General features: G+C 48.2%; 1 protein-coding gene across 1 annotated transcript in view; it reads left to right on the top strand.

Moving 5' to 3' along the window:
• The window catches only part of ADCY5 (adenylate cyclase 5), a 149,866-nt gene that overhangs the window by 73,755 nt on the left and 56,032 nt on the right, over positions 1-20,079 (top strand). The window contains exons 2-3 of the mRNA XM_045903003.3: positions 14,867-15,016; positions 19,435-19,556. Of these exons, the coding sequence (XP_045758959.2) occupies positions 14,867-15,016; positions 19,435-19,556 (272 nt within the window). The remainder of the gene's footprint in view (positions 1-14,866; positions 15,017-19,434; positions 19,557-20,079) is intronic.

Raw genomic sequence — 20,079 nt, 5'->3', positions numbered from 1 at the left:
AGCCAGCCGTGCTGTTCAACAGGAGTATAATGAGAGCCACATACGTAATTTTATTTATTTTTTATTTTTTAAAGATTTTATTTATATATTCATGAGAGACAGAGAGAGAGAGACAGAGAGAGAGAGAGAGGCAGAGGGAGAAGCAGGCTCCCAAGGAGCAGGGAGCCCGATGCGGGACTTGATCCCAGGACCCTGGGATCATGACCCGAGCCGGAGGCAGACGCTTAACCATCTGAGCCACCCAGGTGCCCGACATACGTAATTTTAATTTTTCCAGTAGCTAAAAAATTAAAAAAGAAAAACAACAAAAAACACAGATGAAACTAATTTTAGCAATATCTTTTTTTTTTCACCCAGTATATCCAGAATATCCTACCAACATGTAATTAATATAAAACATTCTTTCAAACTCTGGTGTGAGTTTTATACTGACAGCACATCTCAGTTCAGACTAGCCTTGTGGGGGAGCTTGGGGGGTGATTTTTGGAGGAGATTTTTGGTGGCTCGTGGCCACCGTGGCTGGTGACTGCCCTGCTATTCGGTGGAGTTCTGTCCTTTGCCTCTTTAGTCCTCTGTCCCTCTGCCTTTGGATGAACCGGGTTCTCCTGCCTCTCTTTCTGCTCCATGCTGTATCCACCCAAGCTGTAACCCACCCTTTCTCGTAAGCACCCTGAGAAAGAGCCACCTTCTCTATTATCGTCCTCACCACCCCTTATGACTTATACCCTTGTGGTCTGGACTCCTCCTCTGCCTGATCTTTCTCAGAGGGCACCTGTGGGACCCCTGACAACCTTGGATTCCTCTTTATCTCTTCAGCCTCTCCCACAGCACCTGACTGTGGGCTCTCCAGTTCTTGCTTGAATCTCTCCCTTCCATTTAGCTTTTATGACACTGTCTTACTCATTCTGGCCACCCTGAAACCAGTGCCTCACTGGATTTCCCCTGCATGGATTAAGAACCAAAGCCCCTTCCCTTCCCCCTGGAGACTTACCCCTCTGAGATGCTTGCTTGGGATATCCTGAACACTGCTCCTCTTTCCCTTTGAAGGGCCTCTTGTCTCCCTCGGGCTCTGGTCCTTCTCATCTGTGCCATTTGCCCAGCTCTCTGTTTGGCCTCTTTACTTCTAGCACCTTCCTCTTTGCCGCCTGCTTCCCAGCCATGAAATTAATATTCCCAAAGTGCAGCTCTGATCACATTTTCCTACTGAAAGGCTGCAGCATTAGAAGTTGTAATAACGGGAGGATAGACTTATGTTATAATGTTAGTGAAAAAAGCAGGATACTAAATTATAAACAGGAAGATCACAGCTTCATGAAAACAAAAAACTGTTGAGTAGATTAAAAAAGGAAGAGGAATGCACCAGTTAACACTGGTTGTGTTGGGCAGTAAATTGAAATTTTCTTTAATGAATGCACATATTAGAAATTGAAAATTTAGTATACTTTTTAGTTTCGGAAATGCAACCACCAAGAGTTTTAATGCTTCCTGGGTCATGTGCCACCTCCTTACCCGAACATGGATATCCTTTGCTATGTAGCCGTGAACCCCACCGCCTCTCTTGCCAGTTCCCCTTTGCTTGTTCTGTTCCAGTCAGCATTGACTTCCTGGGTTTCCCCAGGCAGCCTTGCACCCTTCGAAGTCCCTCCACTCCTTAATTCATGTGGTTTCTGCCACCTGGATGCCTGGATCTTGCCCACACTGTGAGTTCCATCTGCAGAGCCCTCTCCATAAAGCCTTCCTGGTCCCCACTGCCTCAAATGACTTCTTTTCTTTTCTTTCTTTTCTTTTTTTTCCCAAAGATTTTATTTACTTATTTGAGAGAGGATAAGAGAGAGAGAGAGAGAGCACAAGCAGGGGGAGAGGCAGAGGCAGAGGGAAAGGGAGAAGCAGGCTTCCCACCGAGCAGGGAGCCCGATGTGGAACTCGATCCCGGGACCCTGGGATCAGGACCTGAGCCGAAGGCAGACGCTTAACGACTGAGCCACCCAGGGGCCCCTCAAATGACTTCTTTTTCTGATTTGAATCTCTTTTCCCATTTGGCTTATTTGGCCTGGTTTTGCAGGCCCATTTGGATTCTTATCTCCTCTATTAGCTGAGAAGTTTCTGCAGCCTGCCCTCCTCACAGCAAAAGCATATATTTTTTTCCTTTTTAATATCAATTTATCATTTTTGTCTTTTAAGAGGAGTACATATAAAAGTTGGAAAGTGTTCAGTGGTCTAAAGAAAAAGGTCTGAAAAAATACTTACAATCCTGCTGCCACCTAGAGACATTCTACCACTGTTGACACATAACATATTTTTAGATTGGGATCATGTTGAATATGGAATTCTGTATTCTCTTCCTCTCCCACTTGACATTAGATTTTGAAAATTTCCCCGTGATGTTTAATCTTCTTCAAATAAAACATTGTAGAGGTCGTGACATATTTCAGGGTACTGAAACACCATCATTTTCCTAATTCTTCTCCAGTTCAACATTTCTGTTCCTCATGTTAAATTTTCTAATCATCCTTGCATATAAAGCCCTGTCCAGGCCAGTGAGATTCTGTGTAGCAGATAATCCGTGGAGGGGACTGACTTGTGGGTCAAAGACTATAAGCATGTTATTTTTTAACTGAGGTACAGTTGACACAGAATGTTACATTAGTTTCAGATGTACAACATAGTGATTGGACAAGTCTATACTATGCTGTGCTCACAAGTGTAGCTCCCATCTGTCACCACGTTATTATAATACAATTGTCTCATGTCTATAGCTCATGCTATACTTTTCATCCCTGTGACTTACTCATTCCGTAACTGGAAGCCCATACCTCCCACTCCTCTGAAACCATTTGGCCCGTCCCTCCCCACGCCCCACTTCTGGCAACCATCAGTTTGTTCTCTGTATATGGGTCTGTTTCTGGTTTGTCTGTTTGTGTGTTCATTTGGTTTTTAGATTCTGCATATAAGTGAAATCATTTGGTATATGTCTTTCTCTGACTGGCTTATTTCACTTAGCATGATACCCTCTAGATCCATCCATGTTGCAAATATTAAGATTTCATTCTTTTTATGGCTGAGTAATATTCCATTGTAGATATATACCACATCTTCTTTATCCATTCATCTGTCCGTGGACACTTGGGTTGCTTTCTGATCTTGGCTTTTGTAAATAATGCTGCAATAAACAGAGGGGCACATATGTCTTTTTGAATTCGTGTTTTTGTTTTTTTGGGGGGTAAATACTCAGTAGTGGAATTACTGGATCATATGGCATTTCTATTTTTAATTTTTTTGAGGAACCTGCTTACTGTTTTACATAGTGGCTGCACCAGTTTGCATTCCCACCAACAATGCACGAGGGAAGAGTATGATCATTTTTTTCTAAAGATTTTATTTATTTATTTAACAGAGAGAGAGACAGCAAGAGAGGGAACACAAGCAGGGGGAGTGGGAAGGGGAGAAGCAGGCTTCCTGCGGAGCAGGGAGCCCGATATGGGGCTCGATCCCAGAACCCTGGGATCATGACCTGAGCCGAAGGCAGACGCTTAATGACTGAGCCACCCAGGTGCCCCGAGTATGAATATTTTTAAGGCTCTTCATCCATATTCCCAAATTGGTTTCCTGAAGAGAGTGGTACCAGTTCTCATACCCACTGATGGATAGAAGGTATCTGTTCTGTTGCATTCTTGCTAATATGATTACCATGAAAAAAGCATTGCTAGGTTAATAGGCAAATATTGTTTTCATTTGTATTTCTTGGTTTGCTAGTGGGGTTTTACATTTTTTCATGTCCTGCATTTGTCAGTCATTTGGAGTTTTACTTCTTTGAATAGCTTGTTCATCTACGTTACTGATTTTTCTGTTCTACTTATTTCTTGTTAATTTAGAAAACAGTTCATATTAAGACTGTTGTCTCCGCTGCCATATTTTTTGCAAACTGAGTGTCTGTGAAACTAACTTGGAGTTGCAGATTGCACAGCCTGTAGCATGGGGTCCTCTCAGCTCTTCTGGGCACGTGCCTGACTCCGTCACCAGACTTGCAGTCCTGGGGGCCAGGGGCCGGGTGGCCAGTGCTGAGCTTTCCCGGACCCCGAACAGTGCTCTGTGCTGGGTACTCGGTCAGTGTTTGTTGCCTGCATTCAGAGGATATCCTGCTCAAGTGAGTACTGTTCTGTGAAAGCTGTTGTTTCTCATTCAAATGCGTATACAACGTTTGGGGTCTTCCTAGGAATACGTAACCAAAGATGACAAACATAAAATGTCCAGTGTGACTCTCTCTCTCTCTAAAGGCACAGCTATTTGAGTTACAGAACAAACTATCTCACTTACTATTGTCACTATTTGCTTTAAAATTTAAGGAAATCTAAACCACAATGAGATACTGCCTTACTCCCACTAGGATGGCTGTAATCAAAAAGACGTACAAAAACAAGCACTGGGGAGGATGTGAGGAACCAGAACCCCCATATACTTCTTGTTGGAGTAGAAAATGGCTCGGCCACTTTGGAACAGTTGGGCAGTTCCTCAAAATGTTTCATGTAGACTTAACCATGTGACCCAGCATCTTAGTCGATTTGGGCTGCCATAACAAAATACCATAAGCCACGTGGCATAGACAACAAACATTTATTTCTCACAGTTCTGGGTGCTGGCAAGTCAAGTTCAAGGCACCAGTAGATTCAGTGTCTGCTGAGAACCCACTGCCTGGCTCATAGATGGCTATCTTCCCACTATGTCCTCACAAGGTGGAAGGGGCTTTAGAGGGAGCTCTTTAAGATCTCTCCCCCACCTTTTTTTTAAAGATTTTATTTATTTATTTGAGAGAGAGAGAAAAAGAGCATGAGCAGGGGGAGGGGGAGAGGGAGAAGGAGACTCCCCACTGAGCAGGGAGCCCAACGTGGGGCTCCATCCCAGGACCCTGGGATCATGAGCTGAGCTGAAGGCAGACGCTCAACCAGCTGAGCCACCCAGGCGCCCCTGAGATCTCTTTTATAAGTGCATGAATCCCATTTACTAATCTCACCCTCTTGACCTGATCAGCTCCCCAAAGCCCCACCTCCTAATGCCATCTCATTGGAGGTGAGGATTTTAACGTATGAATTTGGGGGCGAGGGGACATAAACATTCAGTCTAGAACATCTAACAGTTTCACTCTTATGTATATAGACCCAAGAGAACTGAAAGCATACATCTGTGCAAGAGCTTGCACATGAATGTTCATAGCAACACAACCCAAATGCCTGTAACTGATGGATAAAGAAACAAAATGTGGTTTATCCGTTCTACGGAATATCATCTGGCCATAAAAGAATGTAGAACTGATACAGAGATGGATCTTGAAAGTATTACGCTAAGTGAAAGTAGATGGACAAGCAGACTACCTATTATATGCTTCTGTTTCTATGAAGGGTCCAGCATAAGCAAATCCATCGAGACAGAAAGTAAATTAGGGGCTGACAGGAGCTGGGGGTCGTGGTGCAGATGGGAAGTAAGCAGTGATTAATGGGTGTGGGATTTCTTTTGGGGATGTTGAAATGCTCTGGAATTAGTTAATGGTGAAGGTTGCATAATCTTGAGAATACACTAAAAACTACTGAATTATGTACTTCAAAAGGGTGAATTGTATGGCATAGAAATTATATCTCAATGCAAAGGTAATTAAGGGAAGCTGTACTAGAGAAAGGCTTGACCTCCCCGAGGTACAGGGTGGACCTTTCTCACCCACAGTGGTGGTTCCTTGAAGAGAGCGAGTTTTGGAGGCTGTGGCTGGGGGCAGGTCCCTAATCAGCAGCATTTTATGTGACCAGGATCTATGAGGAAGGCCTGGGGCACCTGGGGCGAGAGGGAAAGAAAGTCGAGTGTTCCTTTATTAAATAGAGTAAAGCCAAAGTAGGCCTAAATTAGGTTGGGATAAATAACAGCTTAGTCTAGTAGAGTAGGATGAGCTCTGCACTTGGAATGAGAATCTGTGATTTAGCTTTGCCTCTGTGCTGTGTAGCTGCGGACAGGGTTCCTGCCTCGAGCCTTGGTGTCTTCATTAGCCAAAGAGCGGTGATGCCACCCAGCTAGCTTAGCTCAGAAGGACGTGATGAGGAGGCAGTGCAACAGTGCATGTGGAAAGTGTTTTAAAGCTGTAAATTGATGCACCCGATCGTTTCTAGATACTTGTCTTTCTTCACGTTTTAGTCTATTTTGTCTTTCCTAAAAATGGATTAAGCAGATGCTAATTATTGATTGGTTAACATTTTATGCCTTGTGTGTAGTAACAGCGAAATTGTATTAAATAAACATTATACTTTGAGAATCATATTATAGATTGGTATTTTCCAGAGACAGTGGGTAGCCCGTATGGTTGGGGTAGGAGATGAGAAGGGGAATGTATGGCCGGTAATGGGGCTTGTGGAGTCTTAGTGCCAGCGCAGAGACTGAGGCTTTATCTTACTGATGATAGGGAGTCATGGCACGCTTTTGGGCAGGAGGTGTCATGATGTGATATGGGGATCTCTGACATAGAGCAGGAGAGATGGACAAGCCCTGAGCAACTGGATCCTCACTGGAATGGAGAAGAGGGGGTGCCTTCTGGGCAGGACCCCATGGGAATGAAGACAGCAGAGAGCCTGGTCTTGTTTGCCCAGAGCCATTGAGATAAACCAACTATCTCCATGAAAGAGAATCTCATCATGAAAGCCCCTAAGCCAAGATAATGCAGCTTTGAGCACCAAAAAAGCATAGAGCAGTCTTTATTCTTTGTAAGGGACAAATTTTTAAGAGGCATCACTATGATTTTTTAAAAAGTTAAAAATATGTGATATTTTTAAAAAGCCATTTAACACCTCATTGAGCACAGTGCAGTGCACAAGGAACCAAGCTGATGTGACTTCCAAGAGTATATAATTTAAGATTATCCTTCCTTGATTTATTGTATTTTGTATCATAATAGGATTCCACTGAGGTCCCCCGAGCTTCCCACCGGCACCGTATAGAACAAATGAAATCTGGGGCAGGCGGAAGAAACTCCTGTCAGGCTTGTCAGCTCCTTTTATTTGGGATTTGGTTGCTAGTTTTGTATGTTTGCAAATAGAAAAAAGGACTAGAACAGGAGGGGCTGTGCCTGTCTTTAGGGCTTGGGTCCCAGGAGAGGAACTTTCTTCTCTTCCTAATACCCAGAGCAGTGGGGAGCTGGTCCTCAGCCCCAGGAGCCCAGATGTTGTCTAGACCCTTGTGGCCAGATGGGTGGATTTGGAAAATCAGATCCCAGCTTTGGCTTGCCCTCAATTGAGGGGATTTCAGACTTCGATGTGAAGAGAAAGCACTGTGGTCTGTTTGTGCAGGATCCGCAGAGGGTAGGGAAGTGTCTGGAAGAAGGAGTAGGGCGGAGTGGGAGCTGGGTCACCCCCAAAGTCCTGGGGCCCTGCCAAGGGGGAGAGAGTTGTCAGAGTTGGGGGAGGGCGGGTTTGAAAAGACTCCCTCCTAGGATTGCCAGGTAAAATATGGTTAAATTTCAATTTCAGATAACAAATAATTTTTTAGTATAAGTATGTTCCAAATATTGCATGGGACATACTTACACTAGAAAAAAAAATTTTGTTATTTATCCGTAATTCACATGTAACTGAACACCTCACCCCCCACCCCCATCACCAAATCTGGTTCCCTGGGGTATTCTGATTCCTTATCTCTGCCACTGTCGCCACCGCCAGCTACACCCTATGAATCGCAGTGCAAGAAGCAAGCCGACTTGTCCAGGACAGAAGCCATGCCTGATAGCAGGTTGTGAGAGGGTCTTCTCCAGCTCATTTCCTTTGATTCCAAACCTGTTCGTTCCTCATCCCTCTTTGCCTTCTGCCTTTCCCAGGAGTGGCAAGTAGCAAGCCCCGGGAGCCTCTTACAAAGTCAGAGAGGCGGTATTGTTTGCAGTGCCCAAGGCCCCGCTGCTGGAACCTCTTTCAGCCTCCATGAGCAGGCGCTGCACCGTAGCTTCACCCTGGGCCAAATCAAACCTGCAGCCTGCAGGCAGTGAGAGATTGGGTTTCCAAAAGTGCTGGGGTTTTAGAAATACCGCCATCATGGCCGCCAGAGTGGTAAATATTCATAGGCATCTCCCCTGGGTTTCTATGCGGAGACTAGAATTCCAGACATTCCTCTCTAAGCGAGGGTTTCTCCCCGCGTGGTCCTGAGACTACCTGGACCCACACCATCTGCTGGGCTTGTTTTAAAGCAGATGCTGAGGCGAATCCCCGGGCTGAGGTTTGCTGTATTGTTAGGTCTCCTTATTACCCTACCTGGTGTAGGTGTATGTGCGCACGCGTGAGTATGTGCACGCGCGCACACACACGCACACCTGGGCACGTGTTCCTTGTGGTTAGATATGTCCCTCAAGGTCCACGCAAGGAAAACCAACAAACCCTTAATTAGGCCTTGCTGCCCTGCTGACTGATGCCTCCTCTTCATTCACCGCATTAGTGTCTGCACAGAAGCCTTAGCATCTATGAGAACCAGGGCACAGATTTCTGCTCTTTTGGTGAGTGATGTGTGTGTGTGTGTGTAACAAACATATTTATCTCTTACTGTTCACTCTCGAGTGAAATTTGCTGAAAACCCTTCCCAATGACCTGGCCCAAGACCCCTGTCTCACACCCCAGCACCCTGTAACTGCTCACCCCGTTTTGTGTTTAGTGAATGAGAGAGGGGAACACGGAGACACACTAAGCTAAGCAAAGCTGTTTGGACCCCTATTGGGTTACTGGGCATCATTTTACCTGGATTTGCACCGTCTGTTGCTATTGGCCTTCTGGCTTCAGTAGGAGTCAGATTACAGCAGGAGAGGCCAGGAGGATTAGGACTGAGATGCTCCAGCGGCCAGTTGATAATTACCTTGGGGGTCATGTCCTGAAATAGACTCTGGCCCCTCTTTCTGGCCTCAGCGAGAGGAAAGGCTGCTTTTTCTCAGTCCGGCTGCCGTTCACATTCTCTCTTTTAGTCCCTCCCACATCTTACTCCCGTTCTTTTTTTTAAAGTCTAATTTACAAGCAGTAGACTTCACCCTTACTGGTATACAGTTCTGTGGGTTTGACAGGGGCGTACAGATGTGTAACCACGACCGCAGTGAAGATAGGGGACAGTTCTGTCGCCCAGAAAGATTTCTTCCTGCTGCCCCTTGCAGTCAGCCTCTCCCTGGTAACCCCTGGTCTGTTTGCAGTACCTACAGTTTTGCCTTTTCCAGAATGCCATGTAAATGCAATCATATGGCCTTTTGAGTGTGGCTCCTTTCACTCAGCATTCTGTATTTGAGACTCATCCACGTTGTTGTGTGTTATCACTAGATCGCTCCATTTTAGAGATGAATCATACTCCGTAAACATTCCGGCACAGATTTTAGGGTGAACATAACTTCTCATTTCATTTGGGCAAATATCTAGGATTGAGGTTGCTGGTCATAGGGTAAGTATGTGTTTAACTTTATGAGAGATTGCCAAACTGTTTTCTTAAGTGGCTCTACCATTTTTTATTTCTCATAGCAAGGTGTGAGAGTTCTAGGTAGTCCACCTTCCTACCAGGGTCCATGTTGGCAGTTCTTTTTTCTTTTCATTTTGTCATTTTATTTTAGCCGCTCTAATAGTGCTGAGTAGTATCTCATTGTTTTTAAAAATTTGCATTTCCCTAATGGCTAATGATTTTCAGCATCTTTCTATGTGCTTATTCGTCATCTTTACATCTTTGATGATTATCTATTCAGATCTTTTGCTCTTTTATTTTTTATTTTTTAAAAAAGATTTATTTATTCATTTGAGAGAGAGAGAGGCAGAGACAGCACAAGCAGGGGGAGAGGCAGAGGCAGAAGGAAAGGGAGAAGCAGGCTCCCCGCTGAGCAGGGAGCCCGATGTGGGGCTCAATTCCAGGACCCTGGGATCATGACCTGAGCTGAAGGAGGATGCTTAACCATCTGAGCCACCCAGGCACCCCTCTTTTGCTCTTTTAAAAAGTGGGTCGTTTTCTTATTGTTGACTTTTGAGAGTTCTTTATGAATTCTGGGTACAACTCTTTTTATCAGATATGTGATTTACAAATAATTTTTCCCATTCTGTGGCTTGTCTTTTTGTTATCTTAACAGTTTCTTTGGAAGACAAATGTTCTTATTTTTGATGATGTCTAATTTATCACTTTATCATTTCTTTTTTTTAAATAAAGATTTTATTTATTTATTTGACAGAGAAAGACACAGCAAGAGAGGAAACACAAGCAGGGGGAGTGGGAGAGGGAGAAGCAGGCTTCCAGCTGAGCAGGGAGCCTGATGCGGGGCTCCATCCCAGGACCCTGGGATCATGACCTGAGCTGAAGGCAGACACTTAACGACTGAGCCACCCAGGCACCCCTCAATTTATCATTTCTTTATTGGATCATAATTTTGCTGATGTATATGAGAAATCTCTATGTAACCCAAAGTCCTATGTTTTCCTATGAAAGTTTAATAGTTTCAGGTTTTGCATTTGGGCCTATGAACCATTTTGAGTAAATTTTTATGTATTTTGTGAGGTTTGAGTTAGTCATATGCATAGCCAAATCTTCTGGCACCATTTGTTGAAAAGATTCTCCTTTCTTTAGTTGCCTTTATATATTTGTAAAAAAATAAAAGTATGATCTATGATTTGCAGATATTTTCTCCCATTGATGGTTTTCTTTTTACTTTCTTGGTGTCTTTCAAAGAGCAAAAGTTTTTAATTTTGGTGAAGTGTAATTTATCTTTTTTTTTTTTTTTTTTTTTTGCATTTGTGCTTTTGGTGTCACAACTAAGAAATCATTGCTTAATGCCAGGTCATGAAGATTTACTTTTATGTTTTCTTCTGAGTTTTATTGCTATAGCTCTTACATTGAGGTCTCTGATCCACTTTGAGTTAATTTTATATATGGTGTGAAGTAGGGGATCCAACTTCACTATTTTACATGTAGGTATCAAGTTATCCTAGCATCATTTGCTGAAAAGAATATTCTTTCTCCATTCAATTGTCTTGGTACCATTGTCAGATATCAACTAACCATAAATGGAAGGGTTTATTTCTGGACTCTCAACTTTATTCCATTGATCTCTATTTCTATCCTTATGCCAGTACTGCACTGTCTTAATTACTGTAGCTTAATAGTAAGTCTTGAAATTGAGTAGTAGGAGTCTTCCAACTGGTTCATCTTTTTCAAAATAATTTTGGCTATTCTAGTTATTTTGCTTTTTCATATAAATCATAGACTCAGCTTGTTAATATCTTTTTAAAGATCCTGCTTGGGGGCACCTGGGTGGCTCAGTCATTAAGCATTTGCCTTCAGCTCAGGTCATGACCCCAGGATCCTGGGATCAAGTCCCACATCGGGCTCCCTGCTTGGCAGGAAGCCTGCTTCTCCCTCTCCCACTCCCCCTGCTTGTGTTCCTGCTCTCGCTATCTCTCTCTCTGTCAAATAAATAAATAAAATCTTTAAAAAAAAATCCTGCTTGGATTCTGATTATGATTGTGTTGCATCTCTACATCAGTTTGGAGAGAATTGACATCTGAACAATATTGAGTTTTCCAAATATATGAATATGGTATATCCATTTATTCAGGTCTTTTTTTTTTCTTTCATCAGTGTTTTATAGTATTCAGTGAACAGGTTTGTGTGTTTTTTGTTAGGTTTATACACAAATATTTCATAGCTTTGGTGATATTTAAATGGTACTTCAAAAATTTCATGTCAGATTATTTATTGCTTACATATAGAAATACAGTTGCTTTTTATATATTGAACTAGTATCCTGTGATCTTGTATTCTTGTATTTTTAAACTTGCTTATTAATTCTGGTAGCTGTTTTGTAGAATTTGGGGGGATTTTCTGCACGTCACCCGCATGCAGGTGACAAAAAGACAGTTTTATTTTTTCCTTTCCAGTCTGTATGCCTTTTATTTCTTTTTCTTGTCTTATTGCATAGTCTAGAACCTCCAGTACCATGCTGAATAAAAGTGAGGAAGGGGTCGACCTTACTTTGTTCCTGGTCTTAACAGAAACATTTAGTCTTTCTCTATTAAGTATGATGTTAGCTGTAGGTTTTTGTATACGCCATTGATCAGTTTGAGGAGTGTCTCTTCCATTCCTAATTTGTTGAGTTTTTCTTTTTTAATCTTGCCTTGATGTTGAATTTTTTCATACACTTTTTCAGTAACTATTGAAATAACCATATGGTTTTTCTATTCAGTCTGTTAATATGGTGAATTACATTGATTTTTCAAAGTTGAACCAGCCTTCCATTCCTGGGATAAACCCCACTTGGCCATGTTGCATTATCATGATATGTTATCCTATCTGAGGGTAGCTCGTCATCTTTTCCTTCCCAGTTTTTCCTGTTTTTAGTCATCTGGCACCTTCCTCTCTTTTCAAAATATATCCCCTGACTAGAACATTCTCCAGCATTCCCTGAAGATTCCTCCTTCAGCCTTCACCTCCTCATCTCATTCTCTCTCCTTACCTATCTCTCAGTGGGCCCCAGTGGCTTCCTGGAGGCTTGTCGCATTGGTCACTCGCATTGGTTACTACTGTAGGCCACAGTCTATTTCTTTCTCAACCTTATCCCCCTGGTCTTTGGGGCTCTTCCTTCTGAGTCAGCTCTGCCTTGCCTGGCCCCGGCCTCATGTAGGTCTTTGGGCTTCTGTGGCAGCCTCCTGACCTGTCTCCTACTCCCTACGCTACTCCTGCCCCTGATGAGTCTTCCTGAAGCTGTGTGCTCATCCTGCTGTTCTTTCCTTCAGTAATCCTTCATGCTCCTATTGTGTAAGGATTGTGCCAGGCCTCCTCAACCTGACATTCAAATGCCCCTTCAGTCTGGCTCTGGTCTGCCTTTGCAGCTCTATCTTCTCTGTGGACTTCCCCTCAGGATCATAGAGGCTGAGTTATTTATTCGGGGACCCTGAGTACCTCACAAACCTGAGCGTCATGGATACTCTTTCCAGGTATACCCTTTCCCATGCCTGCCAGACTTGCCAACTATGCCCCCAGCCCAGGGCCAGTGTGCCATGGCCTGCCCAGGAGTTCTTCTCTTGCCTCCCCATGATTTCCTCCTCTCTCTCTTGGTTGGCGTGAGGCTGTTTCTGCTTCGTATTGCTGGTTCTCTGTCAGTCTTGACCACTTATCTCTTCACCTGGATTGTAAGCTTGGTACAGCAGGGGTTTTCTTTCCTTATGATGAGTAGGTTGTGTTTTTCTCTGCCATGTTTTTACATGAAATGACAATTCTGAGGTGGATGGGGTTGGAGTGAGGTTTGGGGGAGTTATGAGTCATCATTAGAGTTGGTGGAGCTGGTAATTTGAGTTTGCCCCTTCCCTGGAGGCACATCCAGGAAGCATCTGGAAGGTATCCTGGAGGTGCTTGAGGGGAGCTCACAGTGTCCTTTGGCCAGGAAACCAGAATTTATTGTGCAACCAAGGAGAGAGCAGGACTTTGGGATGGGAAAGACAAAGTCTCTTTCTATTCATGGATTGGGACAGTCACGGTATAGGATATCTCCGGGGAAGCATGGCACCACATCCAGCATGGGGCCCACATGGCCTCCAGGCCTAGGCTGGCTGAGGACCCTGGGTGGAGGTCATACCAGGGTGGGGAAGGCCTTCAGGTGGAACGCAGACCTGAATGCAGAGTCTCTAGGTTCCAGAGACAAAGAGGCCCCAGGAAGATGAGTGTGTGGGGCTGTCTGCCAGGTCACTGCCAGGTGCTGAAGTCTCAGAAGGCTTCAGGAGCTACAGCAGAAGGTGCCGGGGGTCAATCGGGGTTCCCTTCTGTCTTTGAGACTAAGAACTAAGTTTTGGGAGGGAGTGATGGAGTCCTAGAAGCCTGTACATCTTTGCGTGTCTTCTGTTCTGTGTGGCCTGAGGCAAGGGCAGGACTAGTGTCAGTTTACCCAGATATCCCAGGAGCTGCACCTGCCAAGAAAAAGTTGGTCTCGACAGCTCCTTGGCCAGGATATGAGATGTGCCGTGTAAACTTGCTTTTGTGGGGTGTGTAGTGTTGTGTTCTGTTTTCCCTTAGCTTTTCAGTAAATACTCCTTTCCAAAGAATTCCAGCCTTCTCTCTGCGCCCTGAGAGACAGTAGTATTTTTCCACACACACATCTCTGTCGGCACGGAGAAGGGCGTGAGTGCGGAGCAGAGGGCGACAGTGGCTACTCACCAGCTGGTATGCCGGACTTGTCAGGGGGCTTCGGGGCTGGTGCAGAGAAGGAATGGAAGTCCAGGAAGAGGAGCGGGGACCCGCTGTTGACACTGACCCCTGCTGGCCAGGGACCTTATCCTTCTCTCAGTCCTCAGGGGACTCGGCACAATGCTGGCTATCTCATGGGTAGCCAGCAACTGCTTGCTTCTTTGCAGTTGATCCTGGGGAATAATAAGCTAATATAAAAATAATCATCTCAGGCCCCTCTGCAAAAGGGCAGCCCTTAGTCCTATGCTGGACTCTATCACACTTTCAAAAAATGAAATCCTGTGACCCTTATGGAACCTTCCTTGCCATGCCCCTGCCATCCCCAACATGTACACAGCTCCCTCACAGCCTCACCGGTATGCCGGATCTTTTCATCTCTGGGGCCATGGGCATGCACAGTATGATTATTCAGAGACTCAGTTCTGTAGGGCCACAACCTGTCATAGACCTGCCAAGCTCTGGGCTTCAAGGACGTCCGAGAGACTGACCTATTATGCTTGGCTACTCCCTGTGGCCAGCCAGGGGCGGGTGTCCTTGGCATTGGTTTGCTTGCAGGTGGGTGTATGTGTGTTAACCCGGGGGCTGGGGGCTCCAGGGGCCAGGGTTGGGGCTCCAGTGACTGGTGCCCACTCCGGGCCTGAGCTCCGTGTCTTCATCTGTCCCTCTGCAGCTTGTCTCCAATGTCCTCATTTTCTCCTGCACCAACATCGTGGGTGTCTGCACCCACTACCCAGCTGAGGTCTCCCAGAGACAGGCCTTCCAGGAGACCCGGGAGTGCATCCAGGCACGACTCCACTCACAACGGGAGAACCAGCAACAGGTGAGTGAGGCCCTCCTGCCCTTGCATGGCTACAGGGAGCAGAGGCTCCAGACTAGCCTCAGCCCAGCTACCTGCCACCCCACCAACTGTGCCCCTTGTAGCTGCCCAGCCCCACCTCCCTGGGCAGGGACCCAGCCAGAAGGGAATGTTTTCCCTGGAGGGAGCCTAGCATTTCTGGCTCTGTGGGAATGCTCTCTGGAGACTTTGGAGAAAGTTCTACCCCAGTGCTTGCCTCCTGCCTCCTCAGTGTTCGCCTGTGGGCTGCAAACAAGCCACACAACCCAGACCCCTCCCCAGTGCTGATGAGTTGGAGTGGCGAGAGCTTCAGCATTCCCATCTGGGATTAAGATGCTCCCCAGGAGAGAGGAGAAGAGGTAGAGCTGTTGGCCCCTGGGACACCCCCACTAGGCACTTTCCCTGTGCTGAGTTCTGGGGCTTGGTTGGTTCAGAGAAAGGCTGATGGTCCTGTCTCACCCTAAACCTCACTCTCAGAGAATATTTGGGCAGGGAAGTAAGCCATTCACAGGGGCACAGACTCGGAGTGTTTCTCGTAGGGAGCGCTGGGGCAGAGGGAGCTGCCCCCCCCCCCCGTGTGCTCTCATGGGTGGGGGCAGGGAAAGGACGGAGGGCTGTGTCAGGGTTCCCTCCCTGGCTGCCTGGCATCCTGTTTGGGGTTCAGGACCATGTGCCCTCTCCTGTGTGTGAACCAGATGAGGTCTGGGGCCTCTGGCACAGGCTGGAGCTGAATAGCTCACAGATAGGAGCCCCAGAGATGGGGCTGTGTGACCCCAGGGGAGAGTGTGGACAGGTCAGCAGGGTGACGGGGCCTCTACTCAACTTGGACTAGGTGTGGCTCTTAGAGATGAAGTTACTCCAAAGCAGGTTCTCCTCTCCTCTTATGTTCACGCCTACCCAACAAACATGAGTGGAGTCCTGCTGCCTTTGAGCTTGGGGACAAGGAAGACAAAGGCCTAGCCAGCGCTAGTCCCCTGCACCCTCCTCGCTTGCCCAGACTGCATGCTGTGGACACCCCAAGTGCACAGCAGTCTGACCACACGTGAGAGGGTCTCTGACTCCATCTGGATGCCTCCTGAGGAGTTACATGACATGGGCTGGCCGTGTCGGGATGGCTGAGCAAGGGGGTGAGGCTCTGCAGTGTCTCCAGCACCGCACACCCCCTCCCGGCCCAGTCGCCGCCTGGCCTGTCCCTGCTTCCTGCCCAGCCCTGCTGCTGTGGCCCTTGTGTCTGGCCAGGTCCCCAGCTCATGCCGTCTAGTCGGAGGCCTGGCTTGCCCTAGGCATTCTTTTGGCCCTGTCTGAACTCCTGGTCTCGCTCTTGAGCGAACCCCATACTCAGCGGTGTCCCCTAGTCCTCCCACTGTCTTTCTGACAAGGTTGGCGCCCTTCTGCACCCTACTCTAAGCCCCTCCGTGCCTCAGGAGCCCCCTCTCTCGTCCCAGTTCAGGCCCTGGCATCTCTCGCCTGAGATCGGGATACCGTCCTTCCCTTTTTGTGTCAGGGAGTATCCCCTGTCACTCGGGGGCCTTGTTCCTTCTCCAGTAAAATGCGTATTTTACAGCTCATTACAGTTTACTTGCACTGGCCTGGACAGGCTGGACATTCCAGCAAACCCACAGGGATTTCGGGGAGAAAATCCATTTGCTTTACTATGTTCTGAGCCAAGATAGCAGGGAGGGGAGGCGTGCTTCATGGGGAAAGGCTCCCAGTAGCTCTTGGGCCTCCCCTGCCCTCTGCAGAAGGTGCTGCTCTTGGGTCCTTGGGGGGGCACTCCGAGGTGCCCCCTGATGGTGGGACTCAGAACTGTTCTCCAGCCATCCGCACCCACACTTCTGACCCTCAGCCCCAGAAGTGGTTATAAATATGGGAAGGTCTCTCATGGATATAACCATATATAGCGCACTTTCCCCCAGCTGTGCTGTATTTCCACAGAATTGTATTTTAGTTTGTGTTTCTGTCACCAAGAACTGCTTACTGAGAATTCAGTAAATAGCCATTGAAGTCCATGTCCACGGATGCTCAGGGAGACCGAACTAACCCATGGAGAGCACTGTCAGTGGATTAGCAGTGTTTTCCAGGCCCGAGGCTGTCAGCTGGGGAGCTGAGCATGACACAGCTCCGTCCTCGAGGGTCTCACTGCACGCACTACAGGGAGACCCTGTTAACAGACCACGACACGCCGAGTGATCAAGGACTCGGAAGGAAGGCCCTGAGTGGTGAGGGGATGCCGCTGCCAGAGCCAGGACCCTACTCCCTGGGGAGGGGGGAGCCCTGAAGGAGGGTTCTGGCAGTATGTGAGGATGGGGCTTCTAGCTGGGGAGCTTGTGTGCAAAGGCAAAGAAACACTGCCAGGAGCTTGGGAAGTGTCCCACGGTTCACTGTATCTGGAACAGAGCTCAGGGCGTGCTGGGCGCAGGGAGGGGTAGCGGGGAGCCAGATCGTGGAAATCTTGAGGCCAGGCTGGGCTTGGGGGCTGGTTCTGGAAGCTTCGGGAAGCATAGGAGGGTTTTAGGCAGGGCAGCGATGGGGTCAGGTGTATGTTTTAGAACGATCACTCAATGGCTTGCCGTGTGGAAGGTGGATCAGAGACAGCAGGCTGGGACACAGGGGCTTCACAAGGATAAGGATGGCAGCCAGGCCCGGGTTGGCAGGAGCAGGTCAGGCATGGGAAGGGGGCGGGTAGAATGGGGTTGTAGTGGAAAATAAAGAGGCGTGGGCTCACTGGGTCCAGAAGAACGCACATTTGTTGTGGCTGGTGGAACCCAGGGAAGCTTTGGCGGCCTTTGAGCCGGGGAGTATCATGACAAAGGCAATGTACTGGAGAGATTAGGGCCATACAGGGAGCCAGGAGGGCTGAGGAGGGGTTGTCTGGCTGGGACGGCACGGCCAGGATCCCACAGTCAGGTGAGAACTTTGTCCAGGCGGCAGAGGTGGACATGGAACAGGAAGGACGAGAGTCCGCATCCACAGAACTTGGTCAGAGCTGGACAGGGCCTGGGGCCGAGGGGACAGGGATGAATCTCAGAGGGGAGGTTCCGAAGAGTAAAAGCAGTTACAAGGGCGGGGTGTTGACCTTGGACCAGGAGAATGGGGCTGACATGGGCCAAAGCAGGGAACTTGAAGAGCCACTGGGGAGTGGAAACCTGGGAAGGTGAGCATGTTTTGGGGTGTGGTGTCAAGGCCGTAGTGGCCAGTCATCCAGGGGGCAGCTGGGGACTCGGGAGCCTGGACAAGGGCTAGGGAGTAGGAGGTGATGGGCAGAGGTGCTGGTGGGAACCACGCTCACAGGGGCGAGCGTGAGCAGAAAGAGGAGAGAGGTGGGGATGTGCTGTGTGGCGCGCAGGAGGAGGGAGAGAACCCAGAAAGATGCAGGAGCAGAGTCTTACGGCCGCATGGGTGATGGCCCAGCGTCTAGCGGGCAAGCGAAGGGAGAATGAGGAGGGCTGGGCCAGCCAGGTGAAGCCACCCCGCGTGGGAGAAGTCCGTGAGCCAGCCTGGCAGAGCGCCTCGTGTGGGTAGTGGGCTGTCAGGGCACAGGGCAAGGTTGCCCATTCCTGACGCAGCTGGACCTCTTGCAGCAGGCCGGCCCCGGGGGAAGAAGGTGGAAGGGAGGCAAAGTCGGGGCCCTCCCCTCCACAGCGCAGCCCTGGCGCCTCTCCTTGCTTCTCTCCCACCTCCTCTTCAACAGCTCTTCGCTTCTCTCGGGTTCTCAGAGTCCGTGTGCTTTCCCTTTCTCTGGGCTCCTGTCCCCTACGTGGAAATGGAGCACCCCCAACCTCATCCTTCTGGTCCCCATGAAGCCCTCCCTGACCACACCGTTCTCCCCAGCCGAGGTCAGGCACCCCTGTGCAGTGCCCTGTCGTACCCCGTACCCCTACAAGACTGGGAGCTTTGTGAAGGAGAAACCTTGCCTGTCCCACAGTTGTCACTCGGGGCCCCCCGCATGATGCCCAGAACATGGTAGGTGCACAGTACATATTTGGTGACTAATTGAGTGAATCTCACGTAATGCTCTCAACAGCTCCATCGCTATTTAAAGAGGAGGATGCTGAGGCTCAGAGAGGTTCAGTCATTTGCCCGCGGTCACACATGGTCTCAGGTGACATCCAGGATTCCAGGGGGCTCCGTACTATAGGTTCACCAGGTGTACTCTTCCCCAAGTATGTGCACAGACAACCCGGGCGGTCTCCCAGGAAGAAGGGTTCAAGTAGCCCTGGGGGCATGATACTAGCCCCACCCTCACATAAGTGTTAGCTCCTCGAATTTCAAGCCAGCCTGTGGGGTTCCCCAGGGCCCTGTAGGTGGGGAGCCCAGGTGTGGAGGAGTCGGCCTGGGGAGGGAAGGGGGACCGCCAGGCAGGTGGAGGGAGCTGTGATGAAAGTGTGTGCTTCCCTCCCCAGGAGCGGCTCCTGCTGTCTGTCCTCCCCCGTCATGTTGCCATGGAGATGAAAGCAGACATCAATGCCAAGCAGGAGGATATGATGTTCCATAAGATTTACATCCAGAAACATGACAACGTGAGGTAGGAGTGAGGCTGGGGGGCGACGGCAGGGTGGGAGGGAGGACTGATCCCCCAGGGAGACGACAATCCCCCCCCCCTTGCTCCCTCCCAAGGGAGCACAGCCTGACAGGGTGGCCTGTGGCTTTGGGGTGGGTGTTGTCTGGGGCACCCCGGCTGCATGGCACCCTCGAGGTTGGTGAAGTGAATTATTATCGAGGGATGGGAGGGGAGGCCCCAGGGAAAAGCTAGAGAAGGAAGGAGGAGAAAGGAGAAAGCAATAGCACCAGCTGTCGGGGAAACTCCTAGCCTAGCAAGGGAGACAGAAAGCAGACTGGGGACCCACATGTCGCTATCATCATCTCAATCTTCATCATCATCTAGCAGCTTCCATGCCTTCTAAGCCAGTGTGTGCCAGGCACTGCACTAGGCATTACCTACCTTGTTGTCAGTCCTCCTGACCACACTGCAAGGGGGGCACCCTTATCAGCATCCCTTGTTTAGAGATTGAGCTCAGAATGGCTAAGACCCTCGCCCAGGGTTACTC

The sequence above is a fragment of the Mirounga angustirostris genome, unplaced genomic scaffold (genome assembly GCF_029215605.1).
Source record: "Mirounga angustirostris isolate CCGP_5_RB_7025 unplaced genomic scaffold, mMirAng1.0.hap1 SCAF_1, whole genome shotgun sequence".
Lineage (NCBI taxonomy): Eukaryota > Metazoa > Chordata > Mammalia > Carnivora > Phocidae > Mirounga > Mirounga angustirostris.
Note: the sequence above shows the minus strand (reverse complement) of the source record. Positions and strands in the feature narration are given on the sequence as shown.